This window comes from Aspergillus alliaceus (genome assembly GCF_009176365.1).
Source record: "Aspergillus alliaceus strain CBS 536.65 unplaced genomic scaffold BDW43scaffold_50, whole genome shotgun sequence".
Classification (NCBI taxonomy): domain Eukaryota; kingdom Fungi; phylum Ascomycota; class Eurotiomycetes; order Eurotiales; family Aspergillaceae; genus Aspergillus; species Aspergillus alliaceus.
This window is the reverse complement of record NW_022474733.1, coordinates 24,416-51,698: the sequence shown is the minus strand read 5'-3', so window position 1 is coordinate 51,698 and position 27,283 is coordinate 24,416. Positions and strand designations below refer to the sequence as shown.

The 27,283-nt window shown below is 45.8% G+C and overlaps 6 protein-coding genes across 6 annotated transcripts; 4 read left to right on the top strand and 2 right to left on the bottom strand.

The window, feature by feature from the left end:
* Window positions 1-1,258: 1,258 nt before the first annotated feature.
* BDW43DRAFT_322041 (uncharacterized protein) lies at window positions 1,259-4,280 on the top strand (the record flags this gene model as incomplete). Its single annotated transcript, XM_032049468.1, has 10 exons — window positions 1,259-1,605; window positions 1,665-1,816; window positions 1,880-2,238; window positions 2,306-2,466; window positions 2,523-2,780; window positions 2,829-2,937; window positions 2,987-3,314; window positions 3,402-3,767; window positions 3,833-3,971; window positions 4,093-4,280. The coding sequence occupies exons 1-10, from the start codon at window positions 1,404-1,406 to the stop codon at window positions 4,278-4,280; spliced, it is 2,262 nt and encodes a 753-aa protein (XP_031896489.1). The 5' UTR covers window positions 1,259-1,403.
* A 1,566-nt stretch (window positions 4,281-5,846) lies between these two features.
* On the top strand, window positions 5,847-7,468 carry BDW43DRAFT_185969 (uncharacterized protein). Its single transcript, XM_032038948.1, has one exon. The coding sequence runs from the start codon at window positions 5,960-5,962 to the stop codon at window positions 7,118-7,120; it is 1,161 nt and encodes a 386-aa protein (XP_031896488.1). The 5' UTR covers window positions 5,847-5,959; the 3' UTR covers window positions 7,121-7,468.
* Window positions 7,469-9,487: 2,019 nt separating this feature from the next.
* On the top strand, window positions 9,488-10,636 carry BDW43DRAFT_302938 (glycoside hydrolase family 28 protein; the record flags this gene model as incomplete). The annotated part of the gene is made up of 2 exons (XM_032045329.1): window positions 9,488-9,706; window positions 9,761-10,636. The coding sequence occupies 2 exons, from the start codon at window positions 9,488-9,490 to the stop codon at window positions 10,634-10,636; spliced, it is 1,095 nt and encodes a 364-aa protein (XP_031896487.1).
* Window positions 10,637-13,282: 2,646 nt separating this feature from the next.
* On the bottom strand, window positions 13,283-14,086 carry BDW43DRAFT_314686 (uncharacterized protein; the record flags this gene model as incomplete). Its single annotated transcript, XM_032047866.1, has 1 exon — window positions 13,283-14,086. One exon carries the CDS (start codon window positions 14,084-14,086, stop codon window positions 13,283-13,285), a length of 804 nt encoding a protein of 267 aa, XP_031896486.1.
* Window positions 14,087-22,396: 8,310 nt separating this feature from the next.
* BDW43DRAFT_322038 (uncharacterized protein) lies at window positions 22,397-23,541 on the bottom strand (the record flags this gene model as incomplete). The annotated part of the gene is made up of 3 exons (XM_032049467.1): window positions 23,333-23,541; window positions 22,812-23,264; window positions 22,397-22,743 (listed from the first exon to the last, which is right to left on the bottom strand). The coding sequence occupies exons 1-3, from the start codon at window positions 23,364-23,366 to the stop codon at window positions 22,397-22,399; spliced, it is 834 nt and encodes a 277-aa protein (XP_031896485.1). The 5' UTR covers window positions 23,367-23,541.
* Window positions 23,542-24,210: 669 nt separating this feature from the next.
* On the top strand, window positions 24,211-26,065 carry BDW43DRAFT_314684 (thiamine pyrophosphate enzyme, N-terminal TPP binding domain-containing protein; the record flags this gene model as incomplete). Its single annotated transcript, XM_032047865.1, has 2 exons — window positions 24,211-24,292; window positions 24,360-26,065. 2 exons carry the CDS (start codon window positions 24,211-24,213, stop codon window positions 26,063-26,065), a joined length of 1,788 nt encoding a protein of 595 aa, XP_031896484.1.
* Between the last annotated feature and the right edge of the window lie 1,218 nt (window positions 26,066-27,283).

Here is a 27,283-nt window from a genome sequence, read left to right as displayed (position 1 = left end):
TTTGCCGCACTAATTGCTGGTTACCAGCTATATAAACCCAATGGTCTTCCGTTTCTTCCCATTGCTACCGCCTTCGTCTGCCTGGTTCCTACACTCTGCTTTGCACCCACAACTATATCGCGATGGGCTTTTTGGTCAGCTTTTCCAAATGGATAGGGCTCCAGAACGAACGAACACGGCCCACCACTACCTGGGACCCCCGGACACTCACTATTGAACAACTTCCCAGCTCTGCACCGCTTTCCAGTGAGCGCATTATTTTTGAGCAACCGGTATGAAACTGGTACCTTGAAGTTGCTAGTGTGTAACTTTCGATCTTTTACTAAATACCCGCTGTGCTGATAGGTTACTCCGGAAGACATGAATACTCATCTCCGCGGAGGCGACGGTGGTGACGTTTGTTGTGGAATGTAAGAACTTTCCGCTTATCAGTTGTTCTTGAGGATACAGCCAACACTGAATAATTTAAAAGCTGTGCCGGCATTGCTTGCTTTGAGTGCTGCGAGATTTGCTGCTAAGTGAAGAGAGCGGACATTCTTTACTGCTTGACATCATTGCGCGCCAGTCAATACCAAAGGGGACCTGTGAACCGAAATAATTAGCTACTTTAACCATTTATGTACAAATCCTCGATGGGTTGGTGACGGCGACAAAATAAGGGCAATCTAAGACGAAGAACAGGAGATCTGTGCATATACAATGTACGCACACACGATCCGAATTCTGACACTTATAAGGATCTCTAAAGTGGCCTGGAATATACTATGCCAAACACAGGTTACCGACCCATATTGACAATACTTTGTATTAATACATAATCGACAGTTCACTAGATCTTAGCTATATGGATGAATGGAGGCAACAAAAATGCAGCCACAAAAGGCTGCTCCACCAGCATGAGATCGCACTTTGCATAAAATGTAGAATTTCCGTCTGGGGTAGTTTTTTAATCAGTTCGCAGAATCTGGTATTTTGCATTGGCGTCGCTGTAGGCTGTACAATATAGTCCTTTACCGAATGCCGCATACGCTTTTCAGGGGGGATAGTACCCACCTACGCCACAATAGATATCTTTGGCCGTCTCTCGCTGCAGGAATTCGGCTGCTTTTTGCGGCTATAATTTAATGTCCCCACCCCGACCGTCATACCTCACTTCGCCTACCCCGTTCCTTGTCCGCCCCGTCAGTATCTGCGCGCTTAAGCGTTCTTGCCAATTCATATTCAGGGGCCACCGTGAAGTCTTTTTAACATTTGAACCCTAGCACGCATTATTGATCATGGGAAAGAAGAACACCCACATAAAGATATGAGTGGAAAGCCGTTGAGTGAATTCAACATGGGCCAACCTCCTCTTCATAGAGTCGTGACTTCCAGTTCCAGGTTGCACACACTTACAACTGTCAATGGTAATATTTTCAAATCATGGCTTGCTGGAGTACTCTAACGCTCTCCTAGATGCCGGGAGATTGGAGATTAATCTCAATGCTAAATACGACTTCAGAGACGTCATTCCACCTCTCCCTGAGGAGTTGCTCAACCCTAAACATGACTATAAAGGAACTATACCTAGTTTGAACATTGTGATCCAGATCGTTGGAAGCCGAGGTGATGGCCAGAGAGACTTCGCTCTTGTTCCCCTCGACATTAGACTAACACCAGCACAGGTGACGTTCAACCTTTCTTGGCTCTTGGTAAGGAACTGACGAAAGTCGGCCATCGAGTACGCATTGCCACACACGATATCTTCAAGGATTTCGTCCAATCTTCCAGGTTGGAGTTCTACCCTATCGGGAGAGACCCTTCTGAATTGATGGCTGTGAGTGCCATGGCACAAGTCCAAGATTTTGCGCACTCAAGTATTGGGTCTAACCTTCGCTAGTATATGGTCAAGAACCCCGGAATTATGCCGAAATTCTCGTCCATTCTTACGGGTGATGTCGGGCGTAAGAGGAAAATGGTCTTAGAGATGCTTGACGGCTGCTGGAAATCTTGCACTGAGCCTGACCCCGACACATTGATCCCTTTTGTTGCAAACGCTATTATCGCAAATCCGCCCAGCTTTGCTCACATTCATTGTGCCCAAGCCTTGGGTATTCCGCTACACATGATGTTTACCATGCCGTGGAGTCCAACAGCTGCGTTCCCACACCCGCTAGCAAACATTCAGATGTCAAATGTCGAGCCGCGAACCGCGAACTATCTTTCATATCGGATAGTAGAATTGTTGACATGGCAGGGGTAAGTGGTCGGCTTTCTAAACAAGAACATGGTTTGAGTTCCATTCTGATGGCTTTCGGCTGCACAGGCTGGGGGATGTCATTAACCTTTGGAGGAGAAGGTCACTTTGTCTGCCGCCGATACCTTTTGCAATTGGGCCCAACCTTTGCGACCTCTTAATGGTTCCATATACTTACTGCTGGTCTCCAGCTCTTGTTCCAAAGCCGAAAGATTGGCATTCCTATATAGGTGAGAGAACAACCCGAACATACGAGTGTGTCGGAACTGACATGATCTCTGGATAGACGTGGTTGGGTTTTTCTTCCGCGAAGAACCAGTTTATACTCCAGAGGCAGAATTGGCTTCCTTCCTACGTGCTGGCTCAACTCCAATTTACATTGGCTTTGGCAGCATTGTCATGGAAAATCCTGATAGGATGGCTAATTACATTGTCGAGGCAGTGCGACAATGTGGTGTCAGGGCCATTGTTTCTCGTGGCTGGAGTAAGCTCGGGGAAGCTAGGAGTGACCCGAACTTGTTATTCATTGGCGACTGCCCTCATGGTAATTTGCGCCCGTAACTCGTCTTACTGTCCGGTAATGACTTTATAGAATGGCTCTTTAAACGGGTAGCAGCTGTTATTCACCATGGTGGGGCTGGCACGACGGCTTGTGGTCTGTTGAATGGACGTCCCACTGGAATTGTTCCCTTCTTTGGAGAGTACGTTAGGTCATATTATATAGGCAATGAGGAACTGCTGACTTAATAGCCAATTATTTTGGGGTAAAATGGTCCATTCAGCCGGCGCAGGCCCCTGTCCAATTCCCTACGAAAAGATTAATACCGAAACTTTGGCTGAGGCAATTGATATATGCATGTCTTCGAAGGCTCGTATCGCCGCGAGTGGAATTGCCACGAGAATGAGAGCTGAAAATGGCGTCCGTGATGCAGTTGAATCATTCCATCGCAATCTCCCGTTTTCATCTATGACTTGTGATTTTCTTTCTCATGAACCAGCATGCTGGATTATGAAAGTAGGCAAGAAGAAAGTCAAGGTATCAGATAAAGCAGCGCGGGTTCTCGTTGAACGAGGAAAGGTAAACTCAGAGGACTTGAAGCTGTAGGTTCTCCGTTCTGGTCCTGCGTCCTACGTAACGACTTATGGCTAATAAAATTCTCCTAAGTACCAATCCAAACCTATTCGCCTCGACAATCATCGTTGGGATCCTGTGACGGCCACCTCCTCTGCGCTTTTGGGCATGGTTGTGGACATTGGCACCAATGCAAGTGACTTAATCCAATCATCTGCCGGGGTAATGACGTTAGACGGATCCAAAGAAAACGGGAAAAAAGAAAAATTGTCAGTTGCCGGTGTCACGACGGCCAAAGCTGCTGGCCGACTCGCCGGTTCGATCGCGAAGGGCGCCTTGGTTGATATACCACTCGCACTCACAGAAGGTCTACATCAAATGCCCGCTCTGTATAACGACAAGCCACGGGAATATGATACGGTGGATAGTGCTAAGCGGGGTGGGATCGTGGCGGCAAAGGTGAGTTACACTTGCCTGTGGTGCTCTCATGCGTTCGTTGACAGCATTGTTAATCTAAGTTGTAGAGCTTGGCTTTCGGCTTCTATGACGGTGTTGCGGACCTTGTTGTACTACCTTTCAGAGGTGCCAAGAAAGATGGCATATGGGGCTTTTCAAAGGGTATTGCTAAGAGTTATATGGGAATTGTGACAAAACCGTCAGCTGGTATGTGGCTTTCAGTTACCATTGTTGCGCAATATGTGTCATTGGTGCCCCACCAATTGCTATTATTATATGACCAGATATAACTTTACGTATCAGTCGCTGAGGCAACGATTCTTCGCAGGCATGTTCGGTCTGGTAGCCTATCCAGCCTTGGGGCTGTATAAATCAATAAGTGCGCTGCATTTATCGCCCGCACAGGCTAAGATTCTCCTGGCTCGGAAAACATACGGTTCATACGCCATGAGAAATGCGCAGGTGACTGATTCCGAGGTCTCGCAGGTCCTGATGGTTTTTCATAACCACTGTTAAGGGATGTCAACCTGCGTCTTGTTACATCTAATCGAAGGTGAAGGGGTGAGTGTGTATTAACGACCGTTCGCCCTGACAGTTATGCTTCCCGCCATTCCCACTGGGACAAAGGTCGCTAGGGGGGTGAAGCTTGGGCTTCTATCATAATTCTATAAGAATGATTCCAAAATTTTGAGCGTATAAAATATGACGCATCCCAGACCACATGTTCAACCAGGCCATCCTACCTGTTAACGGATTTTTATAAGCTGCAAGTGATGTTATAAGTATTGGTTTCTGCCTTCCACCTGACATGCGGGGAGGCCTATCAATAGGGCATAGCGTATGGAATGTGGGTCTCAGTATATGAATTCGAGCCCAGGTATATCCTCAATGGATTGAAATCATAGGTTATATCACTGTATAGATGGCGTGATTAATCGGCGTAATTAATCGGCCCTCTACGGATTTTGCGATCAACCTCGCGAGTAAAACAGATACCGAGGCGGAGGGGCCAGGAGTCGCTAAAGGTGGCACCCCGGATATGATGGTGGGAGAAAAACTAAGTCGAATGCGGCAAGTCGAGTTGTGGTTTTGCATACAACATTGCATTAGTGAAGCTTGGCCGGCGTACTATATGATCCTCTGAGTGTGGCTGAAGAAGAGCGAGATTACGAAGACGATAAGTGGAGTAAAAAAGCGGGCACATTCCGGCTACTATGATTTAACCCAGGCATGAGACTGCGAATGTTATACTCGTGGGTATATGCAAAAAGATACCAGAGTATATGTTAGTTGGGTGGAATGAATCCGGATGAAATGGGTGTTCAACTGAAACAAACAATGAACTGAGACTACAAAAACCGCGCAGGCTTCTGGGTGTGCCTTTCACAAGAGTGGCCTCACACTTGGCGGCAAGTTGCTAGTGCTGGCCAGTTCCGGGCTTGCCATCATAGATTCCTTGAATGTAAGAGACGTTTCAGAGCTGCCAAGGTCACTTCTGAACACTAACCGGACACAAAGGTGGGCTTCCTACTTTGTCTCTCCGTTAGACCCACCTTTGAGCAACCAAATGTGCATACTTGGGCTCTGTGGCGTTCCGTATGAAATCGTGCAGCCTTGGAAGCTTGCCCCTTCATTTACTACTCCACATGGCACGCCACGCACCTTCAGTCCAGCATTTCTTAAACCAGAAGTTTCCATCTTATACCTGATATCCCTTCGAAATGCAGGTACCCGAGTCACGGTCATCGGAGAGTTCCACACCGGTCCAAAACTGCAATACGCGAAGGCGAATAAAAACCCGCAAAAGTCACACCAAGTCGCGGAATGGTTGCCATACTTGTAAGCTTCGGAGAGTGAAGGTATTGTCTCCATCCATAAATGATCTAACCTGCGATGCTGATTGCATTTAGTGTGATGAAGCTCGACCCGTATGTGGCGCTTGTTCCTCAAGGGGCAGCCTATGTTCATTTCCAGGTACGTTTCCAGCTACACTCCCATGTCGCTGACTTGGATCATTGATATATGATAAATTCTCCGTAGAACCAAGCGAGCATACCAGTACTAATAGCTCAACAAACACTGAGCCGCATCCAAGTACACGTCCGTCTCACAGTACTCTGGAGCCTTTGGAATTTGATGTGTCTCATTCGCCAGGACCCGTTGACGATTCGTCCGCACGGCTACGGGACCTTAATATGTGTGATTTGCGGCTTCTCCAATATTATCTTCTGAACACAGCGAAAAAGATGAGCTTAAATTCAGAAAGAGGAATGGTTTGGCAACGCGTTATTCCAGACTTAGCGTCGCAGAACGAATTCTTGATGCATCTAGTGCTGTCGTTGGCCGGCGTTCATCTTTTAGTGGAAAAGGCCTTATCGGAGTGCCAAAATCAAAACAACACCGACATCGTCAGCGACGCAGATGCGGTGGCCGGAGACCTCAACAAACCGGCTCTAATAGATCTTCAATTTGTGATAGAACACCACCAGAAAGGTTTACGAAAGTTCCAAGAAGAATTACCTACAGTATCAGCTGCCAATGCCGAAGCTGTATCTTGCGGATCTTTCTTACTCGTTGCCTTCGCATTCGCATCCCTCCGTCTCAGAGACCTGGGAAGCCTTACAGCAGAAAGTCAAACTGTACATCCCGAAAGGCCACGTCTCGATTGGCTCCACCTTATTCGTGGACTAACAATTGTCGTGGGTGAGCATTGGCACACACTCAGACAGAGTCGATTGAGGGCCTTCCTACACTACCGGTATGTAAACGACGACTGGAAGTTTCATCCACAGTTATCTACACCATCCCTCCCTCGTCTGAACCATTATGCACCGCGGTTAGAACGATTTTCAGGCGGCGCTTATGAAGCCATCTCGAATTTGCGAACCTTGACAACTAACACAGCAAGTATGGGTACTCCGACCTCCATGGACTCCTCATACAGTTGTCTCTCGGAGAAGCAGGATATACACTCCCGGACTATAGACGTCTTGGAGGAAATGTATATGCGTATCTTGCATGTACTGCACTTTTCAAGGGGCGAGCCGGATATTGAGGCTTCAATTGATATTGAAGCTGATATGGAAGATTCGGCAGTCACGTCCTGGCCAAATTTTGTTCCTCGTGAGTTTATTTACATGTTACACTTGAGCGAGGGGTTTGGGGCTTCTGAGGGTATGTCATATACTATTCTCGCTCATTTCTATTTGATATTTGCGCTATTTGAAAACACATGGTTCCTGAAGGGGGGATTTGAGAAGGAGATATCAAAGATAAATACTCTGGTTTGTGATTTAGGAGATAGTCAATTGGGCCTATTAATGCGGTGGCCAGTGGAAGTAATCGCTCTGGAATAAACAAGTAAGGCTCCTTCATTTCACACTGGAGAGATTGGCAGATTAGGTTCTGTAAAGAATCTCTAGCTCGTCCACGATAAGGGTCCTTTCTACGGAATGGAGAAGAATTGGCTCATGTTGTCGCACAAGGGGGTGTGAGAAGAAGAAAACTGGGTCGGTCCAAATGAAAGGTTGAAGAACAAAAGTGCGACGGTGATTGCTGCAGTTGACAGCAGCAGCATGAAAGACCAAAAGTCGAGACGGAAGTCTGCCTTTAGCTTGTAACAAGTGATGAAGGTATCCCGGGCTGTCTTCTGACTATTCTACTCGGAGTCCATATATCATATAAGGACCTAAATGCACGTTAGTCGCAAACAAAGACGACCTTCCTTGCCGTGTCAGACGGCATTTGCGGGCTGGAATGGTACAATTCAGAACATATCCTCTAGTGCCTAAGCTACTGACCCTCGTTCTTGTATGGAAATCTCCTTATGTTGAACAAGCCAGTAATCTTGTGCTCTGCGCTCATTACAACATTATGGGGATGTTGGGACGCTGACGTTATTCGATAATCTCTTCACTCACCGGCCAGAGCCCAAGGAGAGGGCCAGATTATCTTCTCTCCTGTTTTGGTTTTAGAATACGCAAGATTCACCCTTTCCGTGAGCCGTGGACCGAGAGACTAAGGAAGACGAGAAGTGGATCCATTACCGTTAGATGGAGATAACTAAAGATCAAGATGAGAAGGATACAGTGCGTGTCAGACTTCCGGCCGGGATCAAAATTCTGTTGCCTATTTTGGGGTTATGCAACCTATCATCAGGTCATGTATTCGTATCGGCTTTAATCACCCTGCATCCACACCAACCCTTCAATCCAGAATGGCGCCACAGTTAGCCGATTAATCTGCAAGCATGCCTATCATAACATGGGAATATGTGCGGTATTTTGTAAGCATCACATACTCGCAGCTGATGCATCCAGGCATCACTGCAGAAAAAGTCAACCGTGGCGCCAAATTTAACCACCAATGACACCTTCTCATGCAGACCCAGGGAAAAACTGGAGAAACGCGGGGAGTACCGCTGACCATTGGAAATATTTCTGATGTATTAGTTCTAAGGAAAAGATTTTCCACGAGACGAAGTCGTGATGAATCCTTGAGCACAGACTAACTGAGACATGCGTAGAGTCTAGGCACTCAAACGCGGTGCACAAAACATGCGTGTCCTGAAAGGGATTGTGCCTAGGCGCCATTCTCTCATGAATTAAGGGGCACAACAGTCATGATTGGACGGCTTTATCATTTAAGGAACCTGTAGTCCTGCACCGGGGAACTTGGGTTGTTGCAGTCCCTGTGGTATGTCTACTGGTCTAGTATGTCAAATATAGACGGCCGTAAAAAAGCATCTCTGAAGAAAGGAGAATTATGAGTGGGAGTCAGTTGATTGTTCCTGTAACTAGTCTATGTTGCCTTCGGTGACCTGAGAACTTTACCAGCGCAGTCTGGTTTTGGAGTCTAGAGGATAAAAGTCCGATAAGTACGTTACGAGATGTAGGGCTACTTTTTTCTCTATCAGTATTGGGAACTCCAGGTAGATCTCTAGGTGGTTCCTCGTCTACGAAGCACACTGCCCCATATTGGAAGAAGCGGAATTAATGCAACGATACTGTCATCCATTTCACCCTCGAACATCACACAACATGAGCCGTAGAATGTCCGCCCGGATTCCGGACGAATATGAATGGCCCAATTAATTGCATTTTAATGACCAGGTGCCGTAGAGCCTGTTTACTTGGAAGTAGCCAATATTAGCCCTGAAAAGATATCTTCAATACTCATTCAGAAGACGAGGTTCTAAGACATTCTCCAACGACTCGGAGGCCAAAGTGGTGCTTAAGCACATGTAAGAGGCGCTAAATGGCTCGGCGAGTTTCCTGATTCGTGGAAACTTCAATTGAAGCTTTGAGACCCAGTGGAGACATCTAATCCATTTTGGTGCAGACGTATCAAACTGGGATTTCAGGATTCAGGCCCCAGAACATGATGCAGTATCCATTGTCCACCTGAATAGATGAACTTGCAATTTACCCTGTCCTTTTCAGTATCGTTTCTTCTATTTTCCCGTTCTGTTTGATCCGCCTTATCCGAATTGCAGTGGACGCTTGCAAGGTGGCCCTTGTCATCGTCCGCTTCACTGTCTCCGTACTGCAGATCGATGTGTATATAAAGCTTCAGAAATCCTCACCATGAATCTTTTCTTGTCATCATCTGCGCTCCTTCCGCGTTTTGTTTTCGTATTCTACAACTTTTCATGATATCCGTTGACCGGAACCTTGTCGGATCTTTCTAAGCACAACCCAGCCACTCACTTCCACTCTCATACCATGCATCTCTTTCAATCCTCTCTATTGGCCGCCACTATGGGCGCTGCGTTAGTCGTTGCTGCTCCTGCCCCTGATATCAAGCCCGGCGGCTCTTGCACCTTCAACTCTGCCGCGGCGGTCGAGTCCGGCAAGGCCTCCTGCTCCACTATCACCCTGAGCAACATTGCCGTCCCCGCCGGTGAGACTCTAGACCTGACTGACCTGAAGGCCGGCGCCACTGTAGGGTTTTCCATGATTGATATGTTGGATGCCGTCGGCTAATGTTGACAAAAGGTCATCTTCGATGGTACCACCTCCTTCGGCTACGAGGAATGGGCTGGCCCCCTGATCTCCATGTCCGGAACCAGCATCACCGTCAAGCAGAACCCTGGTGCTAAGATTGACTGCGGTGGTTCCCGTTGGTGGGATGGCAAGGGTAGCAATGGCGGCAAGAAGAAGCCTAAGTTCTTCGCTGCCCACGAGCTGAACCAGTCCAACATCAGCAGTCTGAAGATCTACAACACCCCCGTCCAGGCTTTCAGCATTCAGTCTGACAACCTCACCATCACGGACGTGCTCATCGATAACTCCGCCGGTACCAGCCTGGGCCACAACACAGATGCTTTTGACATTGGCTCCAGCACCTACATCACCATTGATGGCGCTACCGTCTACAACCAAGATGACTGTCTCGCCGTCAACTCCGGTGAACACATCACCTTCTCAAATGGCTACTGCAATGGTGGCCATGGTCTCTCCATCGGCTCCGTCGGCGGCCGCAGCGACAACACTGTCGATGACGTCACCATCTCCAACTCCCAAGTCATCAACTCCCAGAATGGTGCTCGTATCAAGACCGTCTACGGCGCTACTGGCTCCGTCACCGGGGTCAAGTTTCAGGACATCACTCTCAACGGTATCACCGAGTACGGTATCGTCGTTCAGCAGGACTACGAGAACGGCAGCCCCAAGGGCACTCCCACCAATGGCGTCAAGGTTTCCGATATCACCTTCAACAGGGTGACCGGTACCGTGACCAGCTCCGCCACCGATGTTTACATCCTCTGTGGATCCGGCAGCTGCACCAACTGGACCTGGTCTGGCAACAGCATCTCCGGCGGCAAGAGGAGCACCAAGTGCCAGAACGTTCCTTCCGGCGCGTCTTGCTAGGCTTGTCTCTAGAGAACTACTGACCGATGGGCGGTCTACCAAGGGAACTATTCTGTTCGCGGCCCGAGCTTTGTTAATCTTTGTAATTAGTCCAATAATCCTATACGAAATAACCTATCCAGGTGCAAAGCAGCTGATGCTCCGCAATCGGTCCATACAGATGGAATTGAACGCACCCGCTGTGATACCTTGCCAGTGAAAATGTAGTATAAGACCGCGCCTAAAAGGCCATCCTAAACTGTAGTGGCAACCAGAGCGCCTGAAGACACCCATGCACTTGATACCGACGATGAAGAAGACGTCTAGTCAGTCAAATATGATTGTGCCACTCCGCGCATGGACTATACCAGTGATGTGGATCTTTTCTGTTTCTCAAGCACGAACATGCTTTTCGTGACTAGCCTTTCCATTTCCCGACATGATATACGCAGTACCATTATCTGTAGGCAGTGAGGAGACCGCAATAGGTGAACTGTGTAAAAGAAGTTTGTGAGGGTCTAATGCCAATCAACAAAGACTGGGTGCTTGTGAAGATCAGGTCTAATGAAGCAACGTTGGGGGGTGGCCAATTTCAGCAGTCATCGCTCACCCAGAGTTCCACGACGAATGATAGCTTGGGCGACAAACAATCTGCGGAAATCGAGCTGACAGGTGACCTGACAAGTAAAGCTAGCAGGGGGCAACCTAGTGGCCAAGGAAGGTTATCGATCGTAATATTTCGAGGTTAAGAGAACGAGTGCGTACTCCACAAGGCTCGTGCATATCTACCTCATAGGGAAGTGGTGGCAGTGGCACTAGGCTAACCACCAAAGTGCATTACATTACCGAACCATGTCTCTTGTTGGGCCAGTTCTGATGACAATTCGAAGCCAAACTCGACAGCTTCTGGTTGTTCCCTTGCCCTCGTCCGACATTCTTCTCTGTGCACCTGTTGAATCTTGGGCGTTCGGTCAAACCTGACCTGGTAACCAACTCAGTGTCTCTGAATCTGAACCTTTCCCCCTTTCTGCTCATGTACTGACCAAAATAAGACTGGATATTCTCGCACTGCAAGCTTAGCCCAGTCGCAGGCACCAATTTCAAGAGTAACCGTGTTTATTTTCTTCGGCCTCACATCTAGTATATGGCAATCTTATGAACAGGAAATCACCTACGACTAAGAGAACGACGCCCTATAACCCCTATGCTGTTGAACAGTAATTTACAGGTCTGCTCTCAAGACTATGATGCTATCACCAGCTTTGAGAAACAAAAAGAAATATATTATAGACATTCAGTAGACTTGCTTGATGGAAACTACCACTATCATAGAGGAACGACAAGACCCAGTTGCGGGCACAGGAAAATGTCTACGAGGCTATTGAACTAATAAAGCATAGGTAAATCCTGACAGACATACATACATGGGTTGTTCGCCGAAAAGCTGAGGTCCCCTTGAAGAGTATATCATTAAGCAGTTGCCGCGCAAGTCAGGTGGGTGATGGCTGCTTATACCATGGTGGCTGCTAAGGACATTATGTTACTCTGGAGTAGAAAAAAGGGTACAATAAATGCTTACACTATGATCATATGCAGCTCCACCCCCCATGGTGTCAAAGGTACTACTCGGGGAGTATGTAATTGAATGGCCACATTTCTCTCAAGTTAGTGTAATTGAGATAATATTCCTGAACATATGACCCCTTTTGTAAGTACCGGAAATTTTTGGTTGCTTATAGAGAAGTTATCCTTCTAATCGAGCGTGCTCCCAAAGTATATATATATGTAAATACCAAATGCGTGGGACTGCCTATAATCAGGTTGAAAGTGGAAGACGGTGCTGCCAATTTTCAATGCTCTCATAACATTGCCAGTCCTATTGTATTGACTTGATGTGGTCCCACCGGTCGAGTTTCGACGCGTTTTATGTAGGGGCCAGATGGTTTCCCATTTCATCGACGAAAGGCAAAGGCGCAACGTTTACCAATCACGAAGCAGCTAGGTCGCCCGTAGACCACTAAACCCCACTTCCTCCCACAAGTCCCCCCTTATGTCTGTAGTCTTTGCAGTGAGTACGCCTAAACTAGGGGAAGCGATGGTCCAAACTATGCGTAGGGACGCCCAACCGGGAGCTTGTCGCTAACGCCATGCGTCTACGGGGCTATCCCAAGAAAACTGGATTCCGAGGACATTGTTGCACAGGTCAGGCCAACGCTCGTTGCGCGGACACCGAGGCCAGTTATGGAGAGCGTGAGGGCGTCCAGTGCGTATCCACCGAGCGAAAAAGAAATCCACGAAAAGAATGTTTCAGCGAGCACACTGGAACGCGAACGACTGTTAGGGGACGAAATGCCTGTGCTAACCTACGCCGTACAGTATATACATGAAGGGTCTATTGGGATTAGAATAGGTGCTCTTTGTGTGTGTGTAGAAGTAGCAGTATGCTGTTAAGCTAGTGGAGATCTCATACAAGACCTTTGATAGGTTGGGAGTTAGTGGCAAGGGTACGGTCAATAACGACTTCTTGGCTAAGATTCCCGCCTCCAACAATAACCAGCGCAAGATAAATGTCGAAAGCCATCCTTTTCCCTTGTTCCCATATGTATTTCGTAGCTTAGTTATACAGTCCACATTACATGTTGTGCATGCCTCCTTTCCGTGGAGCAGTCAGCCTTTCTTGCCCTTTAATTTTTGTTGGAAAGTGGCCACTATATTGTCCGTTCCTGTATATTGGCCGCTTTCTAGTAACCATATGGCCTCACTATGCCGCGCCTTAGCAATCATTTTCCTCGTCCGGGAATGAATCGACAACCGTATACTCCGCGCAATACCAGCACCAGGGTCTACTATGAGACCAAGCATAGCACAACCGGCTTTAGGTGCCATATTTGCCATGCCCTTGCCAATTCCCTTGAATGCACCGCTCGCGTCATCCTCTTGAAGACCTTGTTGTGGCTTGACGACTATGTCGCTGAATGCCTCCGCCATCCCCACCGCAAATCCTTTCCCAGCGACGGTAAATCCGCTCTTGATGTCAGTAACAGGACCATGATTCCGGGGCTCTTCACCGTAGTATCGAGGGAGGTTGCGCAATCCTTCAGTCAAAGCAAGCGGGATGTCAACAGCCAAGCCCTTAAAAGCGGTAGGAACAAAGCTGCCCAGGCTCTTAGCCAATGCGCCGGCCATCCTACCAAAGAGCCTTCTTCCGCCAAGATCAGGTCTGTTCTTAAAGTCCGAAGCTGTGGTGGTTATGGAGCCGATGCTATTGGCAGAATTGAGACCCAGGGGCTCCATCTCATCATTTGTCGACATGCTCCGGACAGATAACTTTCTTTCGGGCCGTTGCAAGGCCTGCTGAGATCTACTGCTTGAGTGCCGATCTTTGCGGCGTTCGTGGTAATCTTGAAACTCCTGAATAGGCTTGTAAAACGTCCCTAGAATCGACGTGGTGAGGTCGGTGGTGGTGGCCATCACGGCAGAGGCTCCACCTGTGATAGGATCCCATCGGCACTTTTCGATCGAAATTGGGTTGATTGCATGCCTAAAAATTTCATGAGTAGGTGAAAGCAACGAGACAGAAAATCTTCGAGGGTTCCAGCCTCCTCACGTACATGGTGAGACTTTTCTTGTCAATCGACCCATCGGCGACTAATATCTCTGCAGCGACCTTTCAAAGCTTGATTCTTCAACAACCATAGCACCCCAGAAAGGTTGACTATTTAAATTGTCAGTTTCCAGAAACAGTGAAATAGTTTGACCTAGCCAGTCACTCTCCCAAAAAGGGAACAGTAAGTGTTGGCTTGGATTTTCGCAAACAACACGCTGTGGTGCCCGCGCCTCCATGATGCACGACAGCTGCTACGTGTTCGAACAGCCACTCATGAGGGCAATTCGCGATGAAATAAATGTTGTCGTGTCTTGTCCCGCCCAAGTCAGACCAGCCTATATAGTTCTTGGACAAAAGTCTACGTAATTTCCTGCAACCACCAAAATATATATAATAATCGAAACATCATAATCTCACATAGAACAACCAGATATTATTATTTTTATAAGATATTCAAATATATGATAGCTATATTATATATAAAGAATAGTATATATTTTATTTTATACTAATAGCATGTATACTATTTCTTTGCCTCTAAAACTGTATTCACATGGCTCTCTATAGATCTTATTAAGGAATTAAAATAATCCTCTTCTAAGCTCTTTATATATTCTTAATTATCTTATAAAATTACTCTTTTAATTAGCTTTTAGCTCTATTAAATAACTCAAGGTCTGGATAAAGAATATAGATACACTCTTTTAGTGTTACGAGTTGAACCCGCAACACACGCCACATAGTGGCTATGGTCACGTGGTTTCTGCTAGTTATTCCTGACCTATATTTTCTGTTGTCTTTTCCTCTTCAGCTATTTCTTCTTGTTCAATAGGCACGCTTAGGTCAGAACAATCTATTTATCCCGTAACATTAGAAATAGCTCATCTGCCTGCTGTTACGATAACATCATATATAGGTGGTGGTTAGGCATATCGAACAAGAGGTTCGATATTTTGGTCTTTTTAGCTTAGTGGTTCAGCCTAACCCCGCTATGTCTATAACATCCACTCCCGCCTTAGTGGCAATATTCCAAAGATTCCAACGGAGTTCTATATGCAGTATTCAAAAAAACAAAAATAAACAATAATAATAATAATAATAATAACAGCAACAAAATTCTCTATATCTCTCAGAATCCCTATTCTTCCCTATCTTTCTGAAAGTAATCAAAAGGTTACAGCTCTAGATGTAAAGCGAATAAATATGCCAACAGTGACAAGGAAGTAACCCTACTGATATGGTGTCAAAGAGGGCCCCAAAAAAGTACACCTCAGAAAAGACTGTACCTTACAGATGTCCAGACGTATCCTCCCGATAGACTTTCCAGTCATGACACAACTTTTCTAGGAGAGGAAGGAGACGCAAGTTTGGCTTTACCAGCTCGGCGCTTCCCTCCCCAATCAAATCAAAAGAATAGCGGGAATAGCTAGCAGCCGAGCGAGCTACCAGTTTTGAAGGATGGAGGAAGCAAAATCTATGGGACTGAACCACTTGGCCCAGAACGAACGTGAGGGCCGCAACTATTTTCTATGAAACATAATTGTTCTTGAAGGACAAAACAGACGAGGGAAACCGGGAAACCTGGTTGCGGGTCTTTGAAAGATTAATTGATCATTCATTATACTGAATACAGATACTGTACCCTACACACTTTTCCTCTACGCTCCAGTCATTATAGCGGACAAGCCTTTCTTCAAGGTTATCCCCCTAAAGAAGGATCTATGTGTAGAATCAGAGTAATAGTACGGAGTACGTATCTTAGATATTGATTGAGTAACGGATATGACGTTTCCGTCGGTATGCACAGCCTGAAGATTAATTATTTCGTCATCCCAATCCATCCTACACGTAGTATACATTAGTTTTACTGTAGAATAATAGTATAGTATATGCATCTGACTTGGTCATATTTGGTGACTCGAAGACCTTGATCATGATTTGGGAGAGGTTTCTACATTCACACCGAACTTGGCCATATCTGGGTGGATCATGGGTCACTTAATGTATTGTACCCTGGGCATGCGTATATACTGCACGTTCGGAAGTACCGGCCAAAGGTCAAAAAGAAAGCAGGAATGCAAGAGGGGAGGGGCTAGTGCAGCTCAGAGAAGAGAGCTGATAATGTTTACGCATCAACAGAAGCTTACTCAATATACCACAAGAGATAGACCGTTGCCGTTTTTACTCAACAATAGATAGTACGTCCCGCATTATTATTATTATTAATCAAGTTTAACGTCCGTATCGAGCCGTTGGCTATGACAGACACATGTGTCTAGGCAGTACCTTAGGCCACTGCCTCTAAATAGTCCTTAGGGGCTCTATCAGCCCCCTCTATCGTTTGTGTGTTCATTCTAATCCTTTTCCTCGCCCGAGCCGCCTATCTGTGCCAGAGCTTTTGGGCTATGCCCTCCTCAGTGTTTATTACCTGCTGGGTGTTATCTAGGCATGCCTAGATGGCCCCTACTACTATCCTTCACCTCTACTTTCTGCTTCTTCTACTAGCTCTAGACACCAAAGATTATCCCTAGAGGCTCTATCTATCTCCCTAGCTACCTCCCCTGGGAAGCAGCTGATATTTGTTGTTGCAAGGAAGGCCATGAGAGTCTTAGTAGCTCTCTGATTCTTGAAGAGGCGGCATTCTGGGGCTATTTCTCCCCATCCAGGTGGTGATACCCCCTGCCTTGACTAGGGCCCTGTACAGAGCCTGTCTCTGGTGGCGCCACTGTCTGCATTCCACTAGTAGGTGGCCTGTTGTTCCCTGTGGAGCCTGGCAGCTTTGGCATCTAGATGAGTCTCGGACCCCTATCTGACTCAGATAGGTTGGTATTGCTGCGTGCCCAACCTTAAGCTGATAGTATCGACGAGCGAGCTGCTTTGGTGCTGCTCCTGTCACCGGATCTAGTTTCCATCCTTTCTGGGGTTGATAGCGCGGTTGGCTCCTATGGGATCATTTCTCCAGGGCCTATACAAGCCATTGTCGTCTCTGGTTTGCCTCTGCATAACCTCGTAGATATACTAGACTGAGGCTCCTGTCTACATCTCTGTGCATTTTCTGCATCTATCTTAGCAGCTTAATCCGCTGTCTCATTTCCTGGTGGTTTGGCATCCTTAATACTCAAGCCTTTGAGCCGTATCTTGGGCCTTGATTGCCCAGCCTTATCTTAGAGCAGCCATATTGTCTCGTCACCGAGCTATCGCTGCCCGGGGGCCTATTAGAACCCTAATGAAGCCTTTATATCCCAGCTGGTTAGAAATTTCAAGTGTCTGCCATACACCTACTAGCTCTGCATCCAAGACCTCTTTTTCCTGCCTAGGGATACATGCTTGATTCTCCAGGTGCCTGGGGACTCTAGCCATGCAATGCCTGCACCGGATGTCCATTCTCTAGGCGTTAACAATCTGGCCACATTGTTAGGCCTTATAGAAGGCCATTGCCTGCTTGAGGGCTTCTTCCTCTGCAGGCACTAGTATCATGCCTGGAAATGTCTTGGGAAAAGCCCCCACTACTTCTTCAAATCCTGCTGAGGGATCTATCCTTAAAATATTTGCTATCTTAGCAATTAGATATTGACCTAGGTTTCATGGATCTCGTGCCTTAGGGTCTTCTGGCTATATTCAGTCATTTATAGGCTGTTCCCTAGGCAGCGCCCAGGGTTAGAGCGTCGTCTCAGTGCTGTTGGTTGGATAAATATCAGGACTTGCAATAATATGCATATACTGACTATTAGCTGGAACTGACGCCTCGCTGTATAACGTTTTGGAATTCAGGAGCAGGAAAGCCCAGATGGAAAGCAACGGCCTATCTCTGCATGGGAGTCACCATAAACGCTAACGTTGCCGCCCATCTGCCGCCCGCTCCCGCCTGCCGCCCGATTTCTCTTACTCACCGACTTTTAGACTTCATGTTTACAACACCTCATATCTCAATGAATATGGATCCAATTGAAGCGGCGATAGAAGCAATCAATTTGGTGGGACCTGGAGAATCAATTAATTATTCTAAAGCTGCAAAAGAGTTTGATGTTGACCGACATACACTGCAAAGACATCATCAAGGAAAACAGCAGCTAAGGAAGCAGCAATATAAGGACTAGTAACTACTCAATAACCAGCAGGCCAAAGCTCTATATAAGTGGCCCCCGCACTCTACGGGCCATCGCGGGTAGAATACGGGACACCGCAGACGTAGGCTGGTGCAGTTTCCCGCACAGTCTACGTAACGTATTCGGTAAGCGGCTGGGTCACGCAACCGGGTAGGTCAACCCTCGCAATTTTTTCGCGCCTCCTAGAAATGAAGCTATTCAAACCACCGAAAAATCTGCATTTCTATAGAAAGTTTAAATAGTCATTAGGACAATGAGTTATTTTATGGCCTAGAATACCGCAACCAGAGCACTTTGGTGGAGCGCGTACATGCTGGTTTTCTACTACAGGACCTATATCTATGGAGGTAGTAGATATAGTTCCATTAGTAGAATTCCTGCTTTATATAAGCTCCTGAGCCTCCTTAACCGAAGCGCCTGATTCTATAGGAATCTGCCTAGTAGAGCGCCTTTTCTTTTTAAGCGTTTTTTCATGCGCGGTGTGTAGTTCCCTAACTTCCTGCCTTGCAATAGTAGCTTCATTTAGAGCTAGTTCACAGTCTTTAACAAGCTGTTTTATCACAGCCTTACAGGGCTCTCTGTATGAGCTTTAAGTAGCTTTTTTAAAGTAGCTTCCTGCTTTTGTAATTGCTTTAAATTATGAGGTGTTTTAGGCTCTAAATTAGTAGGTTGATATACTGCAAGCTCAATAACTCCAGGGCCTGGCTGGGCTGCCTGTCTATAATATGCATGAGCACGGCTAATTTCTTCTTAAATCAGGTCACCTGCTGCAAATACTGCATTACTAACTGCAGCTGGAACTGGATAGGCTGGCAGCAATAAATAAAATGTGCCTGCACGTCAGGCTTGGCCCGGACCTGCTCCATGATCCACTGTGGGCCCTTTACCGGCCACTGGGTATATTAATCCTGTAAAAAGCTTTATCCTACAGTACTCTAGGTGGGATCATTATATAACGTGTGCCACGGGATAGTGGGAATCTTGCTAAATATCAATTTCTGGCACAATATCTGCCAGGTCACCCCAGTTAATCTATATACAAACTCCCGGAAATCACCTATAGTAAACTGTATATACTTGTATAATAATTGATCTGGATATATCTATATCACATGCCTAGAGATTATAGTGTTATAATAGATATATAATCTATATATCTGCTAATCCTACAAATTAACAACTAGCTTCTAATAAAGTAAGTTATACACTTCGCATAATAACACCATTCAGAAAATAACACTAAGTCCTTATTCCTCACTGGAATTCATATAATTGATCCTACACAGGAGAGAGGGAGGGAGGCCTTATGTTATGGGACTGACTTACAGGCAGCCCTATATCATGGGAAGCTCTGTCTAAGGCATCGCTGCCAAGCCTTTACCACACAAATATTTTGTACGATATGTTATTTCTGTTAATTAGCTATTTCTTCTTGTTCAATAGGCACGCTTAGGTTAGAACAATCTATTCGTCCCGTAACAGGTATAGATAGTTCTTTATCAGAGGTAATTGGGAATATAATATCAGAAGCAGAATCAATTGGTAATATTAGAGAACTGAGAGGCAGTAGCAGTTATTTTACCTAGAAGAAAGTAGATAGTTACTGATAGATTAATCTCAGTCAGCGCAGTAGTAGTAGGGGTATAATACTGATTAAACTTAGTACTTTACTCAGCTGTATAAGTAGCTTGTTACTGCCTCTACTATTAAACTGTATTAGATACTTGTTTCTGTACTGTTAATAAATATACTCGTGGTTGCCCTTGTTTATAGACTGGATAAATAGATAATTAGGGTGCCATAGCTACTGCGTGATGTAAGAGAAGTAGTATACCATAATTAAGAAAGTTCAGAAATAATCAGGGACTAAAATAAGATATTAATATTAAGAATATATTTGTTACAGACCCTTGTCTAGTGCACTTATCGGACGCGGAATCAGGCGGCAGAACCAGTGACACGACAGTCAAGGAACTAAGCACTAGTGCCAGGAAGGGAAAAGCACCAAAGGACACCTACTTATATAAGTAATTATTGTGTATATATAATAGCCAGGTCACGTGGCCATGAATATATCACCGACAAGCTATATCATGGCGGCGCTACAACCGGAACATGTCAGTGACATGATATGACATACCGGCAACATAATATGTTATGGCAGCGACATAGGGGATGGGAGTATATAAGAACACTTATTCATATACTTAGTTTAGTTCTTTATGATTAATCTTAACTGTTACTTAGAATATATCTTTGATATTAAGTTAGTAATCAACTTGTTTACACTTTCTTAACTATTAAGTATATGTACTTAATAGGCCTGGCCCTTTGGACTCAAGCTATTTACAGAATATTATTATATGTCTTTAGACCTCAGTTTAGGTCATACTATTGAATCCGGATAAGATTATATTAGGAATCACTTTGGATTCATTGTTTAGGTATAGTAGTACTATAATACAAGGCAGCTAACACTTACAGAGCTCCTGTCTGAATATCCAGGCGTAATACATTGATCACCAGTCTATACAAGTCAAGTCTTGCGTTGACTTAAAATATCATGGCTAGACTTGTTAGGCCCGCGGGTTGGGCCGGGTTTTTCAGGTTTCGCAACCCAGCCCGTTGGGTTTGGGCCGGGTCAAGATTGTATGCAAACCACCCACAGGTCAAAATATATATATATGAACCACCCGTGGGGGCCCACAGCTGTAGATCCTTTCCTAGTAGAGCAATGATTTATATTCTTGATAGAATATAGTCTCTTAATACTGTAATTTATTTATATCACTGTAGGTAAATAATATATTTACTGTATTTTATATCTTGGCAACCCGCGGGTTAACCCGTTGACCCATAGGCTGGAGTAGTCAATAACCCAGCCCGGTATAGACTTTCATATACACAAACCCAGCCTATTACTTGGCGGGTTAGGCTGGGTTGGGCCGGGTTTTGTGGACTGGGCCTAACAAGTCTAATCACCATGCTTAGCTTAGACTTGTTAGGCCCAGCCCATGAAACCCGGCCCAACCCAGCCCAACCCGCCAAGAAATGGGCTGGGTTTATGTATATGAAAGTCCATACCGGGCCGGGTTATTGACTATCCCAGCCCATGGGTCAACAGATTAACCCGCGGGTTGCCAAGAGATAAAATACAGTAAATATATTATTTACCTATAGTAATATAAATAAATTACAGTATTAAGAGACTGTATTTTATCAAGAATATAAATTATTACTCTACTAGGAAAGGATCTACAGCTATAGGCCCCCGCAGGTGGTTCATATATATATATTTTGACCCGTGGGTGGTTTGTATACAATCTTGACCCCGGCCCAAACCCAACAGGCTGGGTTGCAAAACCTGAAAAACCCGGCTCAACCCGCGGGCCTAACAAGTCTACCCATAACACAAGATAGTAAAAGTACGCATAATAGTTGCCAGCGCTTTGAATATTCTCAATTAATAATCTTGGCCATCTTCTAAACACAGAGAAGACCCGTCCTTTCAATACAATATGGCTATTATAAACTCCCACTTAAGTCACCCGTGGCTACTGATTCTATATATCCAGCGTGCTCTGTTCAACAGATCGAGTCACCTGGTTGAACTTGTCAGAATTTTCCATGAGGCCAAAATCAGAGCATAACTGAAGGTATGATTAATGAGCCTCTTCTTGCTGTATCCTCCCAATGCAAGCTTGTAGGACCTTCCAACTAAGATCGTCCGTATGTTGGAAAGTGGTAAGTTGAAGTATAGACATGCCACACAGCCCCCAATGCTGCCTTGTTTGATCGCATGAGCATAGCCGTATACGGTGCTTTACGCAAATACTCAAAACACTCACTTGACCCATCTGTTAGTTGATTTTCCTTGCATTTGGTTTTATCTCCACGCCTGAGTTTCTTTTCATTCACCGGTGAGTAGTGAGGTTGGCTGCACGTGGACACGATACATTCCAGAGCAATAAAGCATATCTCAGAAGGAAAGTACGCAATGTGTTATTTGTGTTATTGACCGTAGACCTCGACGAGTCCTGAGTCTTCCCCGTTGCCTTCTATGTAACATTACAACTGTAGAAAACTCTGAGTCATCGTGCGAGCCATATGTTCGTCGGACCACTCTGGAGGTTCCCGAAAATAGTAGCCCTTCCGGGTGACCTCTACAGCTCGACTCCAGAATTCAGAACCCGAGACCTGCACACCCTTGCTGTCTGTCACATCAGGTCCATCCACCATAAGTAATAATACGCGGACAACCTCACCGATCGGGACGAAAATGTCAGGGGGAATATCTCTGAATGAGTCCGCGTTTCCTAGGTTCGTCTGCACTATCCCTGGACAAAGAGCATTGACTCGAATGCCCTCGTCATGACAGCGTTTTCCGATGGACCGCATGAACCCAATTAATGCGTCTGTTAAAAGTGTAAGCCGCTCTTGTTCTTTATATGCTTGTTAAGGACCAGATCGTGAAGATACTGACGCTTCGCTGCTGTATAGAGTGGTATGGTGGAAGGGTAGAAAGATAGACAGCTTCCCGTGAGGACCAAATTAGCCTCCGAGTTATTCCTGGACGACTGACGAAAGTAATGCAGGGCTAAGTAACTGGTGTAAACGACCCCCACGAGATTCACGTCAAGAACCTCCAGATCCGGCTTCGGTGGCACCCTGTTTTCTGGATGCTGGGCATGAAAATCGCATGATTCAAGAATACCCGCATTGGCAAAGACAAGGTCTAACCTGCCATTCTCTTTATATATTTCGTGAAAAGCATCTGCCAGGTTATGGTAGTCCCTCACGTCTGATCGGAGAAAATAGGCGCCGGGAAGTCCTTCAACGGCCTTGCTGCCGCGCTCTTGGTTTGTGCCCAGAATATACACGCGCCATGTCAAGCGGCGTACCAGAGCCTGCGCGACAGCAAGCCCGATCCCGCTGGCTGTACCCAAGTTTGCGTTAGCCCAATCTCTGTGATACTTCTACCAGACACGGCGCCATGCCACTTACTACCACCAGTGATCACTGCGATGTAGTACATCATATCCGATAGGTGCGTTCACCCAAGGAAGCGGGGAGAGCGTATTGAATGAGCGTGACAAGAAGCTCGGCATAAATCAAATGTAAGCGAGCAGCCCAATGATTTATATGTCTATTAATATAGGATATGACCATTTTCCGGCACCGAGGTGACGCAAACAAGCTGCGTGGTGTGTCATGTACTTGGACTTATCCGATAAGGTTACCCGGACTCCCCACCCACCCACCCACCCACCCACACACACACACACACACACACACGCACCTGTCAGACTAAGAAATTATCAAGCGGCGGGTAATACAGGATGGAGTACTCCGTACCTTGCCTCCTGTGGGCAGAATACGCACAGGGTATGATGAACGAGAGTAGGGGATGTGTACGGAGTTCCTCCGTAAAGTTCGAAAAGTTCGAAAATGCCACGTCTATGATTCATACTTGCGTGCAAAAAATAAACTTCGGGACAGATGCAGAGCTACCGTGGTGCCCTTTCGAAACCTTGCCCGGTTTCATAACCCCGGCGACGAAAAATCATTGATGTAACATGAGACTTTATTTTTTCCTGTAATCTCGTTCGTTTTAGGAATGTCTAGAATATAGAACGTTCTGGGCGTTTGTAAGGAAGTGCTTGGCTAGACCTGCGGCACAAGTCAGGGTAGGAACATGACATCTAGAAGCGGGGTGATGTTCACTAAGCGTGCCAGTATAAATGTGCTTGACTTCTCGGCGTAGGCGTGTATGCTGAGTGGCTTAATCCTTTGGCAAAACGTGAGACATCGCCCTACCCTTACATGTTATTGACCTGTTGAGTTATCCGCGGGAATCTGTGCTTGCCATTAGGGAAGAAGAGATGAATTTTGAACACTTAGTTGGGCTCAGGGGTGGTGAGGTCTTTCATTATCTCCTATCCACTCTTGGTGTTGATTATGCTTGTGAGTCTCAACGCAACGGTTGTTCAACACTTTCATCGGGGACGTAATGTAACTGATTGTGGTACAGTTGGCTACCCTGGTGGCGCTGCCCTCCCTTTGTTTGATGGAATATACAATACGGACAAGTTCCACTTTATACTCACTCATCATGAGCAAGGTGCTGGCCATATGGCAGAAGGATATGCCCAAGCAACCCGCAAGCCCGGAGTGGTGCTTGTAACGTCCGGTCCAGGCACGTCCAATCTAGCAACTCCCATGCTAAACGCGCTGTTAGATGGGAATCCAATGGTAGTTATCTGTGGCCAAGTTCCGACCACTGCGCAAGGCACGAATGCCTTTCAGGAAATAGATGTTAAGGCCTTTGCTAAGCCATGCACGAAGTGGCTTACTGTTGTGAACTCAATCGAGGAGCTGCCCTTGTCGCTAGAATATGCCTTTAAGCAAGCTATGTGCGGTCGACAAGGACCAGTACTGGTAGCTGTCCCTAAAGATGTCAGCTCGGCGATTTTCAGCCGCAAAGCATATGAAAAAGCTTTAGGACTCGCACCGCAATACCCTGGTATTCTTGGCACCCACACTATAGAAGACCTAGTATCTGCCGAAACCATACAAAGTATTCGCTGGTCAGCGCAGTTGATCGATCGTGCAGAACAGCCAGTGATTATTGCTGGCCATGGTGTTCTCAGCAGTCATGATGGGCCAGCACTGCTTGCCCAACTGTCAGCAAAAGCCCATCTCCCTGTTGCTACCACGCTTCTCGGTTTGGGAAGTTTCGATGAAAGCCGACCCGAGGCCGTCCATATGATAGGAACATATGGAGCAGTATACGCAAACTATACTGTGCAAAATGCTGATTTAATTCTGGTATTGGGCGCTAGGCTTGACGAACGTGCGGTTGCTGATCCAGCAAGTTTCACACCAAAGGCTCGAGCTGCAGAGGAAAGCAACTGCGGCGGAATTATTCAATTTAACATTGAGCCCAGAAATGTGAACAAGGTTGTTAAGGTTACCGGTGCGGTGTATGGGGATTTAACAGATATCCTACCTTTTCTAATATCAGAAATCCGACAGCAAGGCCCTCGGAACCTCTGGTTAAAACAAATCCAAACATGGAAAGAGAACAATCCGTTCCCGTTGCTCGTAAATGAGCACGCCGACAATCATCAAACACGAATCTTGCCTCACGATATTGTGAATGAGCTTAATCGGCAGATCCGGATGCTTCCTACTAAGGCGATCATTACTACCGGGGTGGGCCAACACCAAATGTGGGCTGCGCGCTGCTATCAGTGGCGGTACCCGCGGACATTCATTACTTCAGGTAGCATGGGCACGATGGGGTTTGGACTGCCCGCTGCCATTGGCGCTCAACTCGGCTGCCCAGGCTTGTTAGTTGTTGATCTGGATGGAGATTGTTCTTTCAACATGACAATGGAGGAGCTCCTGACGGCTTCACAACACGGGATACCAGTCAAAATCCTTATATTCGATAACCATGAGCAGAGAATGATCACCCAGTTCCAGCAAACCTACTACAACGGTCGTTGTGCACATGCATATCCTCAGAATGCTGACTTTGCTCTTCTAGCGAAAAGCATGGGTTGCTTGGGACGTCGATGCAAGTATCCAGAAGATCTGAAGGATAGCATACAATGGTTGCTAGAAGCTGTTGGGCCGGCTGTTCTGGATGTTGAGCTCGAGAGCGAGCCTCCTATGCTTCCTATCGTACGAATAGGGGCATCTTTGGATACCTTTTTGACAGACGGAGATTGAACTGTTTAGTATGATGTGTGACATTTGTCACAGCATATTACCCCCTGTACTTTTTAAAAGATTCGTATATGTCCTTTTTGTTTTCCCTCATGTTCAGGCTCTCTCTTCCAGTGAATTTACCTTGGTGGCAGTAACCAACACATTCGTTTTAAGATTGCCCCCCGGGGGGTGGAGGTACCAAGATGAATAGATTGGCAACTGAATTCTGCGCTGAAGCTTCCCCACCTCGATGATCCCTACGAGTGCGTGCCTCGATTGGAGCTCTAGATCAGCTCTAGATTAATTTCTTTATCACTGTTAATAAGATGGCCCGGTCTGACGTGAAATTACCCTCTCCCACCTTTTCCAATCCGGGCCAATCTACAGGCAGTAGGTAGGCTCTTAGAGATGGCTAAAAAGAGTGCTTATGGTAAAGCAAAATGTATGACACTAGTCATATAAGGCAGGTATTATCATGCTCGTCTGGGATGCTTCCTGGAAACTGATCTGAGAATCCTTATTGTTCATACTTGTGTCACAAATACGGGGTTTGCTGAATTTGTTCACCTCTTATTGACCTTAGCCCGTATCCTGGATATCGTTGACGTTCAAGTCCACAAACTTTCTATACCCTAGTACTCGGTGCATCGTACCCTCAGTGGGTATCCGGGCCCTCTCATTGGCCCAACTTTCATGTTCTCGCGTGCTCCCGTCCCGCGCGGTGCGTGGCAATTTAGCAATAACAATAATAACAATATCTTCTCTCTCTTCCTCTTTCTTTCTTCCTTTCCTAACAACAAGATCACTTATTTTCCTTCTCCTCTATTCAAGATCAATCCATGACCGGAATCTGATAATCTATAAGATATCTAAGACCTTACTATATAAATTTAGTTACTCTCTTTAAGTATTATCTAAAGTTATATAACTGCTATAATTTTTTCTGGTTCTTTATTAATACTAAGAAATATATTTAGAGCAGAACAACATTAAAAGTATTATATTATTACTTAAAAAATATATAAGAGAGAGATATATTCTTGATTATTTAGAAAAATAATATCTTTATTCTTAGAACCATAATATTCTCAGTTACTAATATTCTAGACTGCTAGAACTATAACTGGTAAATAAATTGTAGTCTCTTTAAGAATCTGAATAGATCTATAATACTTATAATATATTCTATTAATATCTTTATCCCTGAAATCTCTTTTTCCACGCAGCATTTCTCTCTGG